Raw genomic sequence first — 20,203 nt, 5'->3', positions numbered from 1 at the left:
CATGCTGATAATGTCATGTTAGGGTTTCAGTAGGATGCAGGTGAGGTTAACATAGTATCAGTAAGACTTAAACCTCAATTGCAGTTTCATTTTAAGTCTTAGAGTCTAAACAGATGGTTCCACATGAGCATATAGCTAAGACCTATACACAATCATTTTAATTATGTACATCGAGGCAAGAAACGCTGTTTAGTAGTGCCTTTATGTGGATTAATAAACTGACTAAAATAAGAGCATATCTGTCACAGCTAAACATATAACTGGAAGACTCACAACAGGCTCAGAGAAAAAAATATTTACAAAAGGCTGGAAAGTGCAAAATGAGATGTGAATTCCCTGACAAGCAGCGGAAAGTCCACATGGTGCAAGATGTTTCCTAGAAGAGTGAGAGTCTTGTACAAGTTCAAGTGGTTCAAGTGGTACAAAAGGAGGATGAAGAAAACCAAAGATAAGAATAAGTCACTAAGCTGGTCTTTAAAGACACTTTACACTCATACTGTGAAGAAAGTATTACAAAAAAGTATTTTTCATCCTATTCAGATCCATTAAACTCATGGATCACTTCATTTCTAACTATTACTATTCCACATTCTCACATCTCAGCACTCACCTGTGATGTATCCTACTCTTTCACTTTCCTGTGTGATTTGTACACTAAAAAAATAAGGGGATTTAACAAAGTGATCACAGAAGTGTTCAAGGAATCGTAAGCTACTGTTTTTTGCATAAAGAAGAGTTCCTTTAATGTTTGTGCATATCTGGACACATTCATATTATTAAAGCTACAGAGACATACAAAAAACTGTTACAGTTTGATTTGTTAAAAAATTAATCATCTGTTTTTTTAAACTAACAATTCAATGATTTTCAGTGTTTGAGTGCTTTTAGTAGACTCAAAATTTAACACACATTCCACTAAACCTTTCAATGTGCAAATTTACATCACATACATAAAGTGCTATGTTCTGAAGCAGCAACAGCAATCACGCATGACAGAAATCATGAAATACAAACACCATTACCAACATACAGGTCACACTGAACACAAAACGTATCAGCTTTCTCTACTTTTCAGTTGTAGTGCTACATTTTATTGAACTATTACAGTACATGTTTGGGTTTTTACCAGGAAGTATAAAAATACGTTACTCATTCAGAGGAAATTGGGGGTTGGGGAGGGGTTGCAGGAGGCAGAAAAACTGTTTTTACAGCTGATGTGTTTTGCTGCAAAAACTCAGAGTCATATGACCTTTGTACATAAATGTTTACATGTAACGTGGTATGTATATTAACCACACATTTACATACATTTTAGGCGTATTATACACGGTTCAGTGCTTCTACTTAAGTGGGCGGGTGTTTCCATCTTACTTCGTCATAATAACGTCTCCAAACCTGCTCTTTATTCTGCTCTACTTTTGAAAAAAATGAAAATTAAACACCACTGTCTCACACCTTTTTGTAACTTGGTTAGTGCCCACTGAGATTTCCATCTTCTTTACTTGATTTTTGTATCATTTGTATTGTAGTTTTTTGAGTTAAAACTGTATGTAGTGTATGTGAAGTGAATGGACTTGTGCCGTGATCAGATGTAAAGAGCTGTAGTTATGCCAGTTATGACGTTATTCCTTCATATGAATACAGTCGAGTGTAACCATATACATCATACCCAGCAAGCATATGACAATAACATACTCCACATGTTCATACAGTAGTCAACATTAATCTGTTCTGTTCATTGATATGATGTTTCACTGATTTGTTATTTACACTGAACTTGGCGACGTCTCCTGTTGCTTTTTAAGCCTTCTTGTTTAAACTCTTCACACGTTGCTGATGCGAACACTCAGAGGAGCGTCCCTGACCCGACCTCGGTCCTCTCCTCGTTGTTCCCTGTAGCTCTGCTCCAGACGAATCTTCTCTGGATCAGTCGCCTCAGGTACAGTCCCCCCTCCATTGCTCTGGTACCCCTGCTGGGGGCTGGATGGCTTAAAAATGGGGGTGGTCTTGGTCTTGGCCACTTTGTCGAAGAAGGCAAAGTCCGCTACATATTTCCCTGAGGGAGACAGGGAAACTACCGGGGGAAACTCGTAGCCCCAGAGGATCTCATCTGGCAGGTAGGAGGTGCGAACCTGGCAGGTGGCGGAGGTTGGCTCCACAGTGGCGCTCATGATCACCAGCAACTCAAAGTCAGCCAGTTCTGGGTCAGTCCAGCCACCACCTGAAGAAGGTACATACAATGGAAGGAAATGTCACATTAAAGTTAAAGACCAACAATATCCTTAGGACAAAATGGATGAAAGAAAGTAATAAAAATATTTAACTTAAAGACTCACAGTAAAGGGTTTTCAACCACTAGTAGTGCTCTTAATTTATGTTACTATGAGCATTTTGTGTGTATCTTCTTTTAATTGGAGATTATGTATCAGAATTCCAGGAGCAGGACCACGCCTCCAAACACGCTCCTTCTGGTTGTCATCGATATAGGTTCCCCCAGTTCTGTAAGCTGTTCATTCTCGTTTACGTGCCCCACCCATTTAATTCTTAACTTCTTCAGTTCTATTTAGTACACGGGGATCTGCCAGGCCCGGGAGCCATCAACAGTCCCCTTCGAGGTCTTCCCCAAATCACAGCTCAATTCATGTCCAAGCATTCACCTTTACCTACTGAAACGCTGTCAAACCTAAAATGAGGATGTGGGCCCAGCTAGTGAATCTTCATACAGATGAAAACTGGTGTTAAAAACAAGTGTCCATACAGATAAAGAAGTAATAGACATACAAAAATGTCAAACTAAGTCTTGAAAATGAAACATGTCTCAAAATCAGCCCTCCGAGGGGTCGATTGGAAATTACAGAGGAGGCCGGCATCATTTGGAGTCTCTTCACTGTTCTCTTCTTCAGAAAACATTGTGCTGCCGAAGAATCACGTTATAATTGTGTATTTTTCATCTGAGGCAGAGACAGAACTGTCATCAGCCATTTAATTACTAAAGGGACATCACTCATGGTCTGGTTGGGAATTAGAGACCATGCTGTTTCATTTCACATTTCTTTTTTTCAAATGACTGTGGGCACTTTTGGAAGAACTGAGACAGTTTTGTTGCGTTTTCAGTGAAACAAAACTATGAAAACTGTCTCAGCTGGAAGTACTGTTAAAATTCTCCAAATGCTCATCTGTTTTTAAAATAGGTGGGTTTATTTAGGCTCTATTTAATCAGTGATCAATAAATAACTATAATGTGGCTCATAAACTAAAATGAGTTTGACACCCCTGAAAAATGTGACACATTTACTACATTAACAAATACAGCTTCTTCTTCATCAAGTTAGACTTCACAACCAAACTTCTTCTTTGTTTCTGACTTCAAATTCAAAAAGAGTAAACCTAGTTCTGACATTTCAATTTTGAAACCTAGTCATGTATTTTTAACAGTTCATTACCAGGCTTATTAACTAACTACAATTTGTGGGAAGCATGTCTATTGTTAAAGCCTCCACATACACCAGAAAGGGAGAAAACAAGAATGGTTGTCCAAATGATGATGATGTTTTCTCTACAACACAAGTGTTGCTGAAATCATTTGCCTTTTCCTCCAAGCAGCTTGGAAGGAGGTAAAATTATACTAGAAACTTTTCAGGGCCAGATGTTTGCATGACATAGGAATGAGACACAAAGGTCAATGTCAGAGAAGGCGTTCTGATGCAGTTTGTGACACCACCCACCGAGTCTACTGCTCTCATCACTAAACTTACCCTTGGCTGCCCAGGCTCTCAAGGGACTGTTGTCATCGATGACATGGTAGAAGGTAAGGGGCAGGATGAGGAAGGGGCTGTCACTGGAAGTGTCCACTTGAAAGGGAACATTTCTCTGATCCAGACGAACCGTCTCCCCTTCCTTGGTCAGAGACGTCTGGAGCAGTTTTCCAGTCACCTGATAGGAATATTGTGCACATGTTGCTTTAGCTCAACTGGTTCCCAGTTTGACAAATTTCTCATTCACATTAATCTACAAATTATGAACTCTAAACCTATTTTTATTATCTAGTCTTTACAAGTATGGAGTGTGTTACGGTTGTCGTCATGGGCTGGGGTTCTGACATGCAAATGTGAGTGTGCAGGTGCGCCTCCAGGAGTGGTGGATCCTGAAGATGGTGTGCCCGGATTGGATGATGATCTGGAGGCGGGGTATAAGACGGCGCGGTTGAGGACGGCAATCCATCCATCCTCGGTTTTACCCCCAACCGGTTGGGGCTGGGACATGCCCTGTGTTGTTTTGTGAATCCAGGAGGAAGTAGGGGTGGATCGCCTTTTCAGTTGGGCACAGTTTTCTCATGTTTTGTTAGTCAGGGAGGTAAGTGATTGTCGTTTGGTTATGTTTCTTTGGGGCTAGGCAAGCAGTCGCTCCTCTGAGTTTGTTTCCTTTTGTTTGTTATTTTGGTGTGGGTCCATCCCGAAGCCTGAGTGACTCCTGTGAAACCCATTTTTCTTTCATTCTTGTAAATAAACCATCTCTTATTTTAACTTGTGATGTGATGTGCTGCTTGGGGTCGAACTGGGGGTGGATCATTCCTCTTGTTGCGGTCGGGTCCACTAGACCTGCCATAACAAGTGGAACCTTTCCCAGCTACTGTATACTTAAAGTAACTGCATGCATACTTGCCTGACACCCAATCAGGAGACTTTTGCGCATGTTGGCCACCCGGATCATGAGGCAGGGTCGGCCCTCATGGGCGGACACCACAGCATGTTGGCTAAACTTCACTGTCTCACCGCGCTTCTTTGGCCGGGCAACCTGATCAGGAGGAACTTGGTCAGAGTCATCTTTGTTAATGATTATGTAATAAAAATTATTGAGTAAACCTGCAGCTCACATGCACACTGCAGTGCACTGCATGCTACTCTGCATGTGTTGTTTAAGACTAGACAACTTCTGCTTTTTTTAAAAAATGTTTTCAAAACACAAATTAAGGCCTGCATGGCTTTGTTGATACAAGGCACTTGTCTCTTTTCATTGCATCTTACATGGATATTTCATGTATTGGCTACCTTGGCCAGAAAGGTACCGGTGATGAAGATTTCCATGAGCATGGTGATAACCAGTTGAACTATGAGAAGGATTATGGCAGCTGGACATTCCTCAGTGATGCAGCGAAAACCGTATCCAATGGTTGTTTGGGACTCCAGGGAGAAGAGGAAAGCCCCTGTAAGCGTCTGCATCTGCATCACACAGGGCGTGTGGTTTGATGGAGGGTCAAACTCTGGAGGAACATGTTTAAAAAAGCATCAATAGCTCTTTTAAGTAATTCTAAAAAATAAACACTATTATTAATATTATTTGCTCTTTAGTTTTATACACATTATTATGGAACAACAGAACAGAATATTTAAAGTCTGGATATTGCTATTTACTGTTAAACACACTGTCTGCTGAAACACGAGTGATATCAGCGGAAGAGGGGGAGAAGCATGTGTTAAATGAAAACTAAGATAGAATAAAGATATGATATAGTTGCCAGATTATATCTAAAACTTCACTTTAACCGCAAGATAAGTTCAGTAAAAAAAGAAACAACAACCTCTGCATCTCTTTACAAGCCTCCTATGACATTCACCCTCACTGCATGTGCATCCTGGTTTTATAAACTTAGCACAAAAAGTAAGGACATTAGTTAGTTATTTTTTTGTTTAACAATGCTTCTTGACAATGGATCTGTTGGAAAGCCTCTTAAATGGTTCCATATTTGTAAGGAAAGTGCATTATTAAATGCATGATTAGATTCAAATTCAAACAAATAACAAAATATAGAGCAATTAAACTGAATAGCACTGGCAGCTTTAAGACAGGAGAAGGCATGATCACATCACCCCTGTCCTAGCTAACTTACACTGGCTCCCCGTTAAATACCATATTGATTTTAAAATACTTTTGCTTACTCTTAAAATTCTAAATAACCTGGCGCCTAGCTACCTAACTGGTCTCTTCGACTTGTATAACCCTAAGACAATACTATGATCGTCTAGCCAACTGTTCTTAGTGCAACCAAGGTCTTGATTAAAGACCAGAGGTGACCCTGCCTTTGCTGTGGCCTTCCCTAGACTCTGGAACAATCTCCCAGTCGATGTCCGCACAGCTGAGTCCATTCAATTGTTTAACTTGGCTTTTGAAGCAAATTAGTTTGACTTCCACCCGCTGCATTGCACTATATAATTGTATTGTTCGTACCTTGTTTTACCTGTCATGCTCTGCCCCTAATTTTACCCGCATTGCGGTACAATTGTGAAACAGTTTGATGTACTCCGGTCTTTTAAAATGTGCTATAGAAATAAACTTTGATTTGATTTGAACAGGAGATCTTGTTGGCTCCACTTTCCCTTACAGTATTGCTGTGAACCAACACACTGCTTTAGTCAAGGTTATATTCACTATTATGGCTGTTTTCACACTTTTCTGTAGTTTCTTTGTTTTGGTGTGAAGAAGGCAATGAGAACTGTTTCACACTTCTTGCATTGCTCAGTTGCACAAACATTGAGGCTGAATGTCCTTAACAGACATGACTGAGGTTTTGCAAGAAGTCATGATGTGTACAGTGCAATGAACACCTGAAGTCTGGGAGGCTTTTTAGCAAACACTCCTGTTTCAGTTTATGCAATGACTGCGTGCATTCGGTTTGAATGGGTTTGAACTCACACACACAGCACAGCGGTTTTTCGCTTTTTACAGGAAGTCAGCAGGAAGTCTAAGTATTAAACTGTCAGTGGAAGACAACTGAAACACTTGAATAGTTAGATATTTTTGCCCTGACCCGCAGGTTTTAGTGTTTCTCAAATGTATAAATAATTTGGGGTTTTAAAGTCAGCACTGACATTTTTTCAGACATTTCCTGTATTCGACCCATAATAAACCACAAGCCTGCTCAGGAAGATTAGGTACTTTTTGTGCAGATGACTTGAAGTCAAAACTGGAAACTTTCTATATGATTCAGTTACTAATTATCTAACTGAAAAACACTTTTCAGGTGTAATAGTGAATGATTGTTAATGTCAGTTGAAACTTTTAACTGAAAACCCGCATGTAGATCACTTAGAATGACTCCATGTGTCAAACTGAAGGCCAGGGAGGAGCGTCAGTATGAACCTATGACCTGGTCTTTGCTCTTTTAAATTTCTCCCTGCTTTCTCACCAAGAAGGTCTCCATGCACCAGTGCGACCAGGTACCACAGCACCCCGAACACGAACCAGGTCCCTGCAAAAGTGGCAGTGAACAGGAAGAACTTGTAGCGCCACTGCATGTCCAGAAATGTTGTCCAGAGGTCACGCATGTACAGAGCACTCCGTCCGCTGACATGCTCGATGCGCACGTTGCTTCGCCCATCTTTGGACAGGACACGTCTCCTCTTCCTCAGAGACCCTCCCCCACTAGATATGCCACCACCAAGTAAAGGTTTTAAGACATCTGTCTGTGTCTGTGAGTGGCAAACTTTATGTGGAGAGGAGCTACGAGAGGAAGGAGGTGTGGCAGATGTCATCTGGGAAATAGAAAAAATGGAATAAAATGTTTTTATTTGTCATTTGTCTGACACAAAGTACACATTCTCATCCTGGAGCGCAAAATATGTTGTGCTTTAAAATATACAGGATCTGCACAATCCTTGGTAGGGGTCTGGAGGTATAAGCTGTTGTGTAAGCTGCAGGAAACCTTTGCATTCTGTGGTTTTGTGCTTTTTACTTTGCTTTTACTTTCTTTTTAGGTGTAGGCACAAAGTTAATTGGTTGGATTTCAAAAAAAAGCTCATGATTTGAGCTCCTTCACAACAGTAAGCCTGCTAGGTGAAAAGAGGCAAGCTGAGTGTGACATCCGTCACATCTATGTTAGAGGAACTTTAGTTTCACATTTAAGCAGAGCCAATCTGATAACAGTGGCTTCCTGTATACAGACTTTACACACTTCCTATAATGACTAGCTGCAGGTGTTAGCAACTTCCCTGCAGATATCTGCTCTCACATTAACACATTTAAACTACGTGTCTAATATGTGTTTGTTTCAGCCTGGTAATAATTTTAATAACAGAATAACAAAGATGAAAGGTCATGCAGACCCACACATGTTGTTGCGGGAAATGCTTTAGCTGGTGAAACTGTTCTGGGAGTTCGCTCAGACAGGAATCCACTCTGGTCATGAGTCACTCTCCAACCGAAACTGACTGAATGTAATAATAGTTTGTGGAATTTACTAAAATTCACTGTGTTAATATTAGAACATCAGTGCATAGTTCTGACAGAAGAATGAATAAATACACATATTAACATGTACCATATATTTCATTTCCAATATCATGGCTCAAGGAAAGTTTTCTGAAGCATGAATATTTTAGCAGCAATGACAAGTGCCACCCTGCCAACAGTTTAGAGGCAGGAAATCAAGGATTATGAGAAGGTAAGGCCATCTGGCTGTTCTTATAGTATGGATGAGTTAGACTGTATAAACCCTAAAAATATAAAACAGATAACACATTTATTAAAAAGGTGAGAAATAAAAGAAAAAAAACCTTAGAGGGCAAGTTAACATTAACACATTTTAAATGTCTGTACCCTGCCCATTATTTCCGTAAATAGGCATTCTTGGTGTTTGGAAATTTACTGAAATATTGTCATGAAGAAGAAGTGACATATGCCGTCACTGTGTGCCCCAAAAGGGGTGCTTTGTTCTTCTTTTGATTGTAATCTTTGAAACTAAAACCTGAAACAGGAAGAACAAACATTTCCTCACATGTTTCAAAACTTAAGGGGTTTCAGCTTCATGTGTTGTGTCACATAGAAGATACAGAACTCTCCTCTTGTGTAAATCATTTCTTTAGAATAGTCTGTACATGTTTTTCAGTTATGGTGGGCTGCTTGGTGCTTTTTATGGTGGTTAAACGGTAGAGTGAGTCATTAAAATGTGGGTTCAAATAGTAAATTTCAGTGACTAAGTATAGTTATGCATGGAAGTCATACATTTTCTCACCACGTCGTGCCTGTGAATCACTAGCTGTAAAGTACTAAAGAAAAAAGCAAACTAACAAACATGTGACCAGTGATGGAAAGATAAACTACACACACAAGTATGTAGCATGCTTCAGACCAGAATAACACTGGCTGTATGTCCTCAAACACAACAGTAAAATGTCACATAGCTTTCTGACAGATATTTCTGACTCATAGATGCTAACTCCTTTAGCATGTTCTTTGAAATTCATGCATTTCTTCAGACTGACAGCATCTCCATCACTATCAGCTGTCAGCTCCACTCATAGCTGGACTGGCCATCGGGCATAACTGGCATTTGCCCGGTGCGCCGATGGTGATTTTTCGTTTTTATGGGCCGATGAGGGGGTTTTTTCTTCGTTTTTTTCCGTAACGGTATAAACACTGAAAGGTGGTGGATTGGCCAGATGCTGGGAGATGTGTAAAAATAACTCAATTGTTTGGTGGTGGCTATTGCGGAGCTTCTACAGATTCAGTAACATTAGCAAGTGGTGGAGGCCAGCAGATGCAACACGCTGGCAGGTGGATGACGGAAAGGCAGGTGGTGAACTCAACTTCAGGTAAGAAGTTATGACCTGCAGTCTATCTGGGTCAGATATAAACCAAGTTTAGGTGGAGTTTATTTTCGTTATGCTGACTTTTTACAGTCAGTTACAATAACTCGTACTGCGTACTAGCTAGCATGACGGAGTTTCTATACTGCTGGGCAGGTGCTGTGATATTATTGATGTTGAACTTTTATCTTATTTATAAGGTTAGTTATTAGAGTTTCCAACCGTCCCTTTAAAAAACGTAATCGTCTGGTATACAGAGAAAATATTGCGCGTTTAGTATTGAGGTGAAAAGGAACAGTTTGTCCTGGACTTCAGCTACAATGAAAAAGACACAAAGCTGGAGTTATTCCATGTTTACGCTGCACAGCTGTTTCTTCTTCTCTCATTCTCTCCCCGTCTCTCTCCTGTTTCTACTCCAATCATGAAACTGATCAGTGATCAGCTGATCGGCTTTTCTCTCTTGTTTGTTCATCGCTCTGAATCTTACAACAAACGTTTTCATCTGATGTAAAATATTGAAATCCGTTATTGTACATAGTATTTTTTAGGTCCCATCATAATTTCTTCAGAAGTAGCAAGTACTGTTTATGATGCCAGCATTTTCCCACATTTTCTAGATACTGTACCAGTACTGTGTGTAAAATGCCATCATCTTTCTCACCTGTCTTTCTGTCTCCTTTCACGTTTTAAAGGTTGCCATGTTAGAAAAAATATTTTGCCCTGCCATGCTGTTTATTGATGTGGCAAATGAATGGTTTATGAAAATATATCTAAATCTGTCATCAGTAATCAGTAATGATCATGTCTCACCTCTAGTCTTCTCTGTCTTAATTTCAGGTTTTCACCATGTGTTGTAGATAGTTCAGGAGGTTAACTCGACCAAGCAGTCTACTTTCGGGTACTGTTTAGAATACCAGAATAGGGAGGATGGTGTAGGTTTAAGTTTATTAGACTGATACATATATACCAACAAGACAGTGTACATCACTGTGACAACAGCGTTTGTTTTCATTCAAAGGATTTATGGTTTTTCCTATTATACCTGGTGGGCTGGTCTCTAGTCAAAATGCCTGGGCCGATTTTTTGTCCCAGTCCAGCCCTGGCTCCACTTTGTGTCAGTTAACATGATGGTGAATGCTCAAGAGCAGATGTGGCATAAGAGGAAGTACAAGCTCACACATCTGTTAGTGTGGTTAGATCTTTATTAAGACCAGGTTTGGGCGAGGTATATTTGATGTGACATGAAAAACAGGAAGAGAAACAGCTGCTAATCAATGTTTAGTCCCATATTTGGACTAACCCTCATCTAACATAAAAGACCTGTCTATTTCTGTCTTTAGGAAGACAAATTGAAATTCAAATGTCCCCGTAATCTGATAGCAAGTATTTCAGTTTTTCAGTTTTTACATTTTGGTATGTTTGCATGAATGTGTAGATGAACGAGCATTTAGATACAAGTCATGTCAGACAGCTAAGCTCCTGCATAATTTGACACGCTCACTTACGTTCAACAAATGATGGCGGTCAAGTGAGAGAATAGCCCACAAAAGAGGGAGATAAGGAAGAGGAAGGTGAAAAGAAAGAAAGAAGACAGTAATTAGGATGCATTCATTGACGCAACAAACAACCCACACAGAGACTCATTTGTGATCCAAAGGACAGAAAAGAAACTTGAAAGAGTCAATTAAGGTCAAAATCTTTGTTGGAAACTCAGACGTTTATCAAGATAAAGTTTATTTAAAAAGCTTACTGTTGATTCTGATCAGGGAGACCTTTAGTGGACAAAGAGTGAACTTCTGACTGGAAACCAGAGACAGCAAGAGACAGTGAGAGATGGATAGGGAAAAGGCCAGTTTAGCTTTCTGTGCGCTTTGGCCTTGTTCAGCTTGAGACTTGACTCCTGTGAAGTCTTTTCTCAGGTGTTTTACACTCTGGATATTCAGAAGATCACTCTGTGAGAACTTCTCACGCTCATTAAAGCAGAATGTAAAATTCTACCTCTCATGTAAAAGGATATAAAAGCTCTCTGGTCTTCATGGTCCTCTCAGGCCAAAAAGTAAGTGGGCACCTGTTAACATGATAATTTGTGATTACTGGGAATCTTATTCCAGCTTCCTGATTCTTGATAAAATTTTGGAGCCTGGCTTCAGGGATTTGATCCCACTCAATGACAGCTCCAAATGTATATTAGTGGTGTAGTAGTACTCAGATGTATTACCTAAGTAAGAAAAAGTCTTGCAATGCAACCGAAATCTTTTGTAATAAAATTGTGTTTATTATGTTCTGCATATAATGATCAGTGTGACAGACATATTACTAAAAACATTGTGAATTTGTGGCTCAACAGCATTTTATTCTTGTAGCTAGTCAAACTGACATTATTTTCAGCTGCATTTACACTGTTTTTTAAAGCATTTGCTTAATTCTGACAGACTAGCTTCCTCAGAAAATGACAATGTAAATTACTTGTGCAAGCATAAGTTGGGCAAGCTTCAGCTGTCTTGCAAATGAGGTCTGGTGTAATCACCATCACATCACACAAACAACAAAGCAAAGTTTTGAGGGTTTTTTCCATAAAAGGAATAAATGGCAAGAGTGCCAAACAGAATCTGAAAGCAAAACTTTAAAACATCCTCATTCAAGATTCTCATAACGCCCTGTGCTGGGGACTGTTTTTCTGTCTCCTATGTTTCACTTTAGAGGCACTTACATGTGTCATCTTCATATGAATGAAAATGATCATTTACTTGGATTCTCAGCAGGGTTTGGGCCCTACTTGGATGTTCACAATAAAAACAAAAATGCGTAAAAGGTATAGGAAAGAAAAACAATTCACTCTTGATTTTTCTCCTTTTTCTAAATAACAGATTTTGTCCCTTAAAAATTTGATCAAAATAAAATTAATTCATATAAACAGTTCAGAGAAAAATCGCTTTGCTGAAATTTGTAACAATTCACAAACATCTGAAACAAGACAACAGGCCTAGAGATGTTTTTGAGGAAGTTTGCACGCAAACAATGCGATGTCAAATAAATTTCCGGTGAACTGCATTTAGGTGCAGTAAAGCACTTAATTATTATACACTGTTACAGCCCAGCCTGTAGCATGCATCTATGCCAAAGGCATTAGATAGGGCTGAGGTCAGTGTTTTCGATAAATTCTAAACTTCTGCAAACACTTTTTTACTTTTTTGCACAGATGTGAAAACATTATTCACCATTCTCATCTCTAGTGTGTCCATATACTTTTGCCTCGTAGCATAAATCAAAAATAGCTCCTTTGCTGATCGTGGATTACATAACTGATCAGCTTTAATTACATCACACTTTTGTGAGCCATTCAAAGGCTTTGCACTTACAATGGATCAATTGAAAACTTCACTCTTTCAACTCTGCATCACCCTCTTACCCAGCCCTCTCCCTGTCAGCTGCGCACACACAAATACGCTCGCAAATTCCACTACAGCCATGTATCAGATAACTAATAGAGTAAATGGGAGTAAATGAGAGGGAAACCATTAACGAACCTCTCCAGCAGGATGTATTCCATCTCCATGGCAGCGCTACAACTTTACTGTACCTGCAGCCTCAGTGAGCCGAATCCAAGAACCCAATCAAAACTTTTGTCTGACAAAAAGAGCGGTGGATGTTTTCCTGATCTCCCTCTTTCTCTTTTCCTCCTTTCCTCTTTCTCTCGCCTTCCTTCCTTCTCTCTATCTCTCTCCCCTCTGTGTACACAGGAATGCTTTGTTGTCAGCTCAGATAAAAGAAACAAAAGGCGCCATTGACAAAAACGACTCTGTACCCATCCGTGTGTGTGCGTGTGTCAGTGTGTGATTATGTGAGAGTAGGATTGAAATTACATGTGTTTTTATGTGAATGTAGGTGTGTCATTTTGTATGTATGTAAATACAAGTGCACAGCTATGCATGTGTACCAGTCATGTTGTATGAGTATAAATACGTCTTCACATTGTGAGGACTCAACGTTTCACTGGTGGAAGAAAAGCAAGTCATCACAATGTAAACAAAAATCAGTACATTTTGGTTGAATTAGGCTTGTAGGTAGGGAAGCTTATATTAAAGTTTTTTGAGTGAATGAATGAGTGAAAGTCAGGGAATCTCCTCATGTGATGCATGTGTGTGTGTGTGTGTGTGTGTGTGTGTGTGTGTGTGTGTGTGTGTGTGTGTGTGTGTGTGTGTGTGTGTGAAAATGAAAGAGAGAGAGGGAGAAATGAGTAAAGGGGAAAAATGAGCACACAGACAGAAGGGGAAAGAGAGAAAGATCTGTGACAAAAGGCCCTCATTAGTATTCTGGAGTGAGGAGTAATCCCCCTCCCTCCCCTCCAGACACACTCACACACACTTTTCTCCCCCTTCTTATTTTATTTCTTATTTCTGTTTCTTTCCTTCTGTCAAAAATTTCACCTCAACAGAATCTCATAAGACTCCCAAATAACGTAAGATTCATTAAGAAATAAAAACTTTTTTTCTCATCCTCTAAGCGTCTTTTTACTGACGATCTAAAGTTCATGTATTAGACGTGTTCTCCCTCTTTAAAGATCAGATTTGGGGAAATATAATCAACAATATCATGCTATAGTTTCATTGCGATGGAGATGCGGGGAAGTGTAAACTTCTTCAAGTGTTGATCAGACTTTCACCAAAAACTGTTGATTTACCTCTTTTAAGGCAGCATTGGAGCTTTTTTTAGGTAAACTGAAATAATAAACTGGAGCAAATATGCACAATAATAAACCTTCTGCCTGGTTTACACTGTAAAATGAACTGAACTCGATTTGTATGCACAGCTTTCAAAGCATTTTTAAGTTTGTTCTATATGGTTTGTTTTATAGTGATGGAAAGAACAAACTGATGATTGCTGACAAACTGATTGCTGATAAAATGTCCATCTATCTATCATCTTCCAGAAACCAGGCTATTTAGAGAAACACTGAGGAACTGAGAAACGTTAGTTCAAAATGCAGCACAAAAAGAAATGTCACCTTTGTTAACTTTTTATTTTGTAAATGATATATTCAACATCGTTTATGCTACTCTCATGGATTTTTATGTTTTGCAACCTCTGATTGTGCAAGGCAATGCTCTCATGATCTAATTTGCAGTAAGTCAGCATTTTCTGAAATATTTTTTAGGTTTAACAATACATGCAGTAAAAAATCAAATCAATTTAATAAGCTCAAATATATAACTACACACATCTATACTAATCGCTTTGTCCTGGAGAATTAATTCCATGGAGAATTATTACTTTAAGAATAATGATCACCGTGTCCGACTCTGATTTATTTTTTTGGTATTTCCAGTGCACTTTGTTGAGAATTCATTTGCTTACCTTTTCAGCGCAGGCTGCAATCTAATTGACCCGTACAGAGAGGAGTTAGGAGCCTGGAGCCTCAGCCTTTCGTCCACATGGCTGCTTTGTTGTCATGCTCACAGGACACGATTGGGACTGTAACTCTGCAGGAGTAACTTCAACACCCTGCGTCCCACGACACTGATACACCGCTGAGGAGAATTATGGAGACAGTCATTGGCTCATCGGGCTCTTGTTTCAGACCCAAAGCCCGGTCTCACTGGCTACAAATTCTTCCCAAAGTGACAGGACTTGGCTTTATAACAGGCCCCTCTCTCACTTTTCCCTCTGAGCTCTCTCATTCCTGAATCCCTGTTGTGTCCTGAAAGTCTGTGTAATTGGTGTAATAATTGATCGCCACTCCCCACAGTCTCCCCTTTTTCCTTTTTGTTTTATTAAAATGACACAAAGGGCCATGAATACATCATACAGGCAGCACACCAGATTCATGCAGAGAGAAATAAACGCACATGTTCAGGGCCTCGCATGCACATTCTGCACAAATGCACACAAGCACATGTGCACGCGCCAACAAATGGCCCTAACAGACCAGCCCCTGCAGCAAACCCACACACACAAGTGCACACACAAACACTCTTTTAAGGGAAACCACAGAGCACCCTATTCATTTCTTCTGTGCCCGGCGTTTGCTGTGTCCAAGAGCGTCTGTACGGAGCATCCTGTTAAGCTCCGCCACATAAAGAGGGGCATCCGTGAGGTGAATACAACCCCATGGTCTGGCTCAAGAGAGGGTGACAAAGCATTATTTAATAGAAAGAGGGATAGTCAATGAGGACCATTGGTCACATGTGCAGAAGAGTCCACTTTGAACAAAGTGCAGGATCAGTCCTGAACTTTATTTTTGTGTTGTTATTGTTGCCATCAAGATGTTCTATTTTAAAGCAACACTGGAGCCTTTCTGTATTCCCCCTGCACCGCCAAAAAAACAAGACATATAGATGAAGAGGAAGTCAGTACTGTGGAAAGTACAAAACCACTGTGAAACTGTGTAAAAATTTTCTGTGCATTCAAAAGAAACGGAAAATATGTGTGATCGTAGCGATGAGCGTGTGGCCTTTGAAGAGGAAGGAAAAAGATAAGATTAAACCCCGCTGTCTGAGCTTTTCTTATACAGTAAGTTTTTGCATGCACGTCTATAAAGCTGCAGGAGCAAAAATCCTAAAATCAAAGCGTAGGCTGAAGCAGCATGAACTTTTATTCTTCTCATTTGTGGCAGTTAGTTGGTTATTTGTTCTTGCATTTTGCAGGGCATCTCCACACAAGGTGCTTGTACTTCAACATTAGTGTATGAGCGCAAGAATTATAAAGTGTGTGTTTGTTTATAAAGTTTAAAGTAAAAGTAGAAGTAATAGTTTCTTCAAGGGTTGTTTTGTGGTCACAGTGACAGCAAGCTCTAAGTCATTTAGCCTGAAAATCCAGTTATCACAACACAACAACATTCAAGCATTTAGCCAAGTATTTCACTTTGTTAAAATAATGCATGCTAACCTTTGTGCATTAATAGCCCCCCAGTCTAGTGTTTGTCTGTTTTTGGCAGGTATATTATGTGCAAAGCGCTGCAGAAACTATCTTTATTAACTATGTAACTATGTGAGGAAAATATGTGTCCAAATAAAGTTGCTGTACTGCACACTAATTATATGTAAGTTTGTGCACTGACCCTCAGTGCTAATTTTACCCCAACACAGCCCTGTACGAGCCTCACTCAACCACATTCAGTTTCCTCCACAGTTCTTGTAAATTATAGTCAGTACTTCTGACTTGACTAGGAAGTTGGACCAAGCAAGGGGTAACGATAAAAATATGGCTTCCCTTTTACTGTAAAACTTTATCTTTATTATACCACTTACTGATAGTTTTTTTCTCACTTAGTTAAAAAGTATTAGTATCAACATATTCTAACTGAAGATATGTCATCAAATGTGGTATCTGCAAAAAAAGTGATGATCTCACCATCTTCTCTTTTTGAGCATGACTTTGATCATCTAAAACCTCAAGGTGCTAAGTGCTCGAGACATCGAGACATACATACCTGCATGCATGTGATTCAGTTTCAGTGTGAAAAGCTGTTAAAAAAAATCAGCTGTTTACCGCTTTTTCTCTTCACGTGCATGCTAGGAAAGAAAAGTAGGGGTGTGTGTGTGTGTTTGTGTGTGTGTGGTGGGGTCAGTCAGTGCTCTTGGCTCATGCTAGTGGTGGTGTTGGTGAACTTACCTCCGTTCTTTAGAAACTGTTTTTCTCACCCTCCTTTTTCTCTCTGCAGCCTTTTATCTGATTCTCTCTGCACATTTAGTTGCTGTTTTGCTGTTTTTCCCACTTCCTTCCGGTTCTTACTTCTGCTTGGTGAACTCGCTAAGGTGAAAACAGGTTACAGAGAGTTTAAAAGAAAAACTTGTTGCCAATATTCATGACAGACTTACAAATTCAGGGTTTATTTAAAATGTAGACTTGGTTCATTTATTCATTATGTTTAGCATCCAGGATTGTGTAATTATGATGCCGCAATAATAACAATAAAAATACATTATCATAGTATGTTCCTTTCAATATCTGTCAGCTTCAGATAAGCTTTAGGCGATGGACAAATGGATGGATGGATGTTTGATGTTTTGTTTAAAAAAATAGTAGCTGTGCAAAGCCAATTGCAGACGTTTGACTCTTCCTGCAACTCCAGGTTTAGTCAGCAGAGGGAAACATATGACAGTGTTTCCTACTATTGATCATTTGAAGAATAATCTCCCTTTTAAGATCAAAAACAAGTCATTATAGTATAACTCACTGTGGTTTAGGCTAGAAATGTGTGTGTGTGTGTGTGTGTGTGTGTGTGTGTGTGTGTGTGTGTGTGTGTGTGTAGACGTATTACTCATTTTCAGATGACCTTTATTTCTTCACACAGCCACATCATAGGGACCTGTTTCCCTTGGAAGGAAAAAACAGCAAGTTTCCATATGATAAAGTTAAGGTGAAAATGTGCTTAACAGGAACAGGAAGTTTGGGTAATGACCTCAATATCTGAGGTACTATATGTGAGTTTACAGCAAACATTCAGGCCACCAGTTGCTATGCTCTTTGCAGGCACAATCACTCACACCTGATGGTATTTCATCTCCTCAACAACACTTTAGATACATTGCAGAAATATATATATATATATATATATATATATATATATATATATATATATGTATATGTATATATGTGTGTGTGTATATATATATATATATATATATATATATATATATATATGCCATATATATATATATATATATATCTGTGCTGTCTTTCAGTCCAGCTTTGTCCCATCCACTGGTCACGAAGATGGCCCCAACTTTCTGGATATGAATACCTCAGGCAGCAGAAACCCAAGAAAGAGGAGGAAGGCGAGGAACCATCATGGAAGGACAGGCCCCTGCACGGTATGTACCACCGGCAGATAGAGGAGGTGGCTGATATCCAGAAATCCTACCAGTGGCTGGACAAAGCTGGACTGAAAGACAACACAGAGGCACTAATCATGGCAGCACAAGAACAAGCTCTGAGTACAAGATCCATAGAGGCTGGGGTCTATCACACCAGGCAAGACCCCAGGTGCAGGCTGTGTAAAGATGCCCCTGAGACAATCCAGCACATGTCAGATGCTGGGCAAGGCATCTGGAACGCCATAACCAAGTGGCCGGCATAGTGTACAGGAACATCTGTGCCGAGTATAACCTGGAAGTCCCATCCTGGAGATGCCCCCAAGGTGATGAGAATGACCGACTAAGATCCTGTGGGACTTCCCAGACTTGGTTCTAACCAACCGCATAGTGGTGGTAGACAAACAGAAGAAGACGCTGGATCTTGGGGTTCCGAAACAGCAATCCATGCAGAAGGAACACGAGCGTTGGAGAAATACCAAGGGCTCAGAGAAGAGCTCGAGAGGATGTGGAGGGTGAAGGTAACGGTGGTCCCCTGTGGTAATCGGAGCACTAGGTGCGGTGACTCCTGCTCAGGCGCAGTGGCTCCAGCAGATCCCGGAACAACATCGTCTCTGTCCAGAAGAGCCAGTTCAGCTGACTACTCAGGACCCTCAAGCTCCCAGACCCTGGTAGAGGACCCGCTTGAGGATAAACCGCCCGCAGGGTGGTTGCAGCTATATATATGTATATATATATATATACGATATATTCACGCTAAGCGGAAGGAAGGGGGCCGGGACTGGTGAGCCAGCACCACAGTCCAGGATGAGACCATCCACGTACATCACGTGGCCCCAACTGACAGCCTGCTCAGTAAATACTCAGGCAGCAGAAACCCAAGAAAGAGGAGGAAGGCGAGGAACCATCATGGAAGGACAGGCCCCTGCACGGTATGTACCACCGGCAGATAGAGGAGGTGGCTGATATCCAGAAATCCTACCAGTGGCTGGACAAAGCTGGACTGAAAGACAGCACAGAGGCACTAATCATGGCAGCACAAGAACAAGCTCTGAGTACAAGATCCATAGAGGCTGGGGTCTATCACACCAGGCAAGACCCCAGGTGCAGGCTGTGAATGCCCCAGAGACAATCCAGCACATAACAGCAGGGTCAAGATGCTCTTGGCATACATACATGATGTCCATCCATAGTGTACAGGAACATCTGTGGCCTGACCCGACAAAATGCTCCGATGCCCCCGGGTGATGGAGAATGACCGAGCTAAGATCCAGGACTGATGCAGACGGACAAAATGGTAGTGGCTCACTGACAGGTGGTTCAGGCCTGTAGTGATCGCAGAACAATGACAGCAATATCAGGAAGAAGGAACACGAGAAGCTGGAGAGATACCAAGGGCTCAGAGAAGACTCGAGAGGATGTGGAAGGTGAAGGTAACGGTGGTCCCCGTGGTAATCGGAGCACTAGGTGCGGTGACTCCCAAGCTAGGCGAGTGGCTCCAGCATCCCCATTGAGTTCTCTGTCCAGATGAGCGCTCCTGGGAACAGCTGATCTTGTACAATTCCCAGGCATTCCCGAGTATCCAGCTGTGGGGCATATATATATATATATATATATATACGTATATATATATACACGCTATCGGAAGGAAGGGGGCCGGGACTGGTGAGTGTATCACCACAGTCCAGGATGAGACAAGTCCACTACATCAGAAGATGGCCTGACAGCGTGCTCAGTAAATACCTCAGGCAGCAGAAACCCAAGAAAGAGGAGGAAGGCGAGTTCCATCATGGAAGGACAGGCCCTTCT

General features: G+C 40.6%; 1 protein-coding gene across 2 annotated transcripts; it reads right to left on the bottom strand.

The window, feature by feature from the left end:
• Positions 1 to 759: 759 nt before the first annotated feature.
• Positions 760 to 17,892, bottom strand: LOC116326670 (ATP-sensitive inward rectifier potassium channel 10). Of its 2 annotated transcripts, XM_031748037.2 has the most exons (8): positions 17,842 to 17,892; positions 17,193 to 17,330; positions 14,937 to 15,887; positions 7,184 to 7,529; positions 5,049 to 5,260; positions 4,663 to 4,794; positions 3,756 to 3,933; positions 760 to 2,221 (listed from the first exon to the last, which is right to left on the bottom strand). In XM_031748037.2, the coding sequence occupies exons 4-8, from the start codon at positions 7,527 to 7,529 to the stop codon at positions 1,824 to 1,826; spliced, it is 1,266 nt and encodes a 421-aa protein (XP_031603897.1). In that variant the 5' UTR covers positions 14,937 to 15,887; positions 17,193 to 17,330; positions 17,842 to 17,892; the 3' UTR covers positions 760 to 1,823. The 2 variants fall into 2 exon arrangements, with proteins under 2 accessions (XP_031603897.1, XP_039458505.1); XM_039602571.1 differs by lacking the exons at positions 14,937 to 15,887; positions 17,193 to 17,330; positions 17,842 to 17,892 and adding an exon at positions 13,109 to 13,236.
• Positions 17,893 to 20,203: the final 2,311 nt, after the last annotated feature.

Source organism: Oreochromis aureus, linkage group 18 (genome assembly GCF_013358895.1).
Source record: "Oreochromis aureus strain Israel breed Guangdong linkage group 18, ZZ_aureus, whole genome shotgun sequence".
In the NCBI taxonomy this organism is placed as follows: Eukaryota; Metazoa; Chordata; class Actinopteri; order Cichliformes; family Cichlidae; genus Oreochromis; species Oreochromis aureus.
The sequence above is the reverse complement of the archived record's forward strand: the minus strand, read 5'-3'. Positions and strand labels throughout refer to the sequence as shown.